Source organism: Penaeus monodon, chromosome 32, assembly GCF_015228065.2.
Source record: "Penaeus monodon isolate SGIC_2016 chromosome 32, NSTDA_Pmon_1, whole genome shotgun sequence".
NCBI lineage: Eukaryota > Metazoa > Arthropoda > Malacostraca > Decapoda > Penaeidae > Penaeus > Penaeus monodon.
This window is the reverse complement of record NC_051417.1, coordinates 6,089,248-6,089,755: the sequence shown is the minus strand read 5'-3', so window position 1 is coordinate 6,089,755 and position 508 is coordinate 6,089,248. Positions and strand designations below refer to the sequence as shown.

At 44.3% G+C, this 508-nt stretch overlaps 1 protein-coding gene across 1 annotated transcript in view; it reads right to left on the bottom strand.

Annotated features, from left to right (window-relative positions):
* LOC119593389 (sorbitol dehydrogenase-like) overlaps positions 1–508 on the bottom strand; it is an 18,464-nt gene continuing 17,956 nt past the window's right edge. The window contains exon 8 of the mRNA XM_037942317.1: positions 1–236. Coding sequence (XP_037798245.1) covers positions 80–236 — 157 coding nt within the window. The 3' untranslated portion in view covers positions 1–79. The remainder of the gene's footprint in view (positions 237–508) is intronic.

Here is a 508-nt window from a genome sequence, read left to right as displayed (position 1 = left end):
TCATCTGCTCATTAACTAACATAACCTACAAAACAACACAGGCAATCATCAGAAGTTTCCCCTCATCCCAGTCGCTACCTTATTCCGCTTGGTTAACACGAATCATAACTTTGATCGCGGCGCCGTCCTTGGCTGCGTGGAAAGCCTCCAGGACCTCGTGGATGGAAAACCTGTGGGTCACCAAGGGCTTCACATCCACCAACCCGGAGGAGACCATAGCCAAGGCGGTGGGATAACTGTTGGAAAATAAGAGTGAAAGGGAAAAAAAAGTAATAGGGTGTTGTATGGTATGGTAAATTTGCATGTTATCTTCCGCGTTCTGTGTCTTAACTGCGGGGAGGGTAGGCATGTGATTTTGTTAAGGTTATTGGTGGTATGATTAATCATCACTATAAGGAGGAATAATTAGTCTCATCTGCTCTGGTTTCTCTTGCAGTATCAATGGGATAGATCAGGTTTTTTTTCCAGAGCCTTAATTCGACATATGAGGAGAAACTCGTTTACAGGA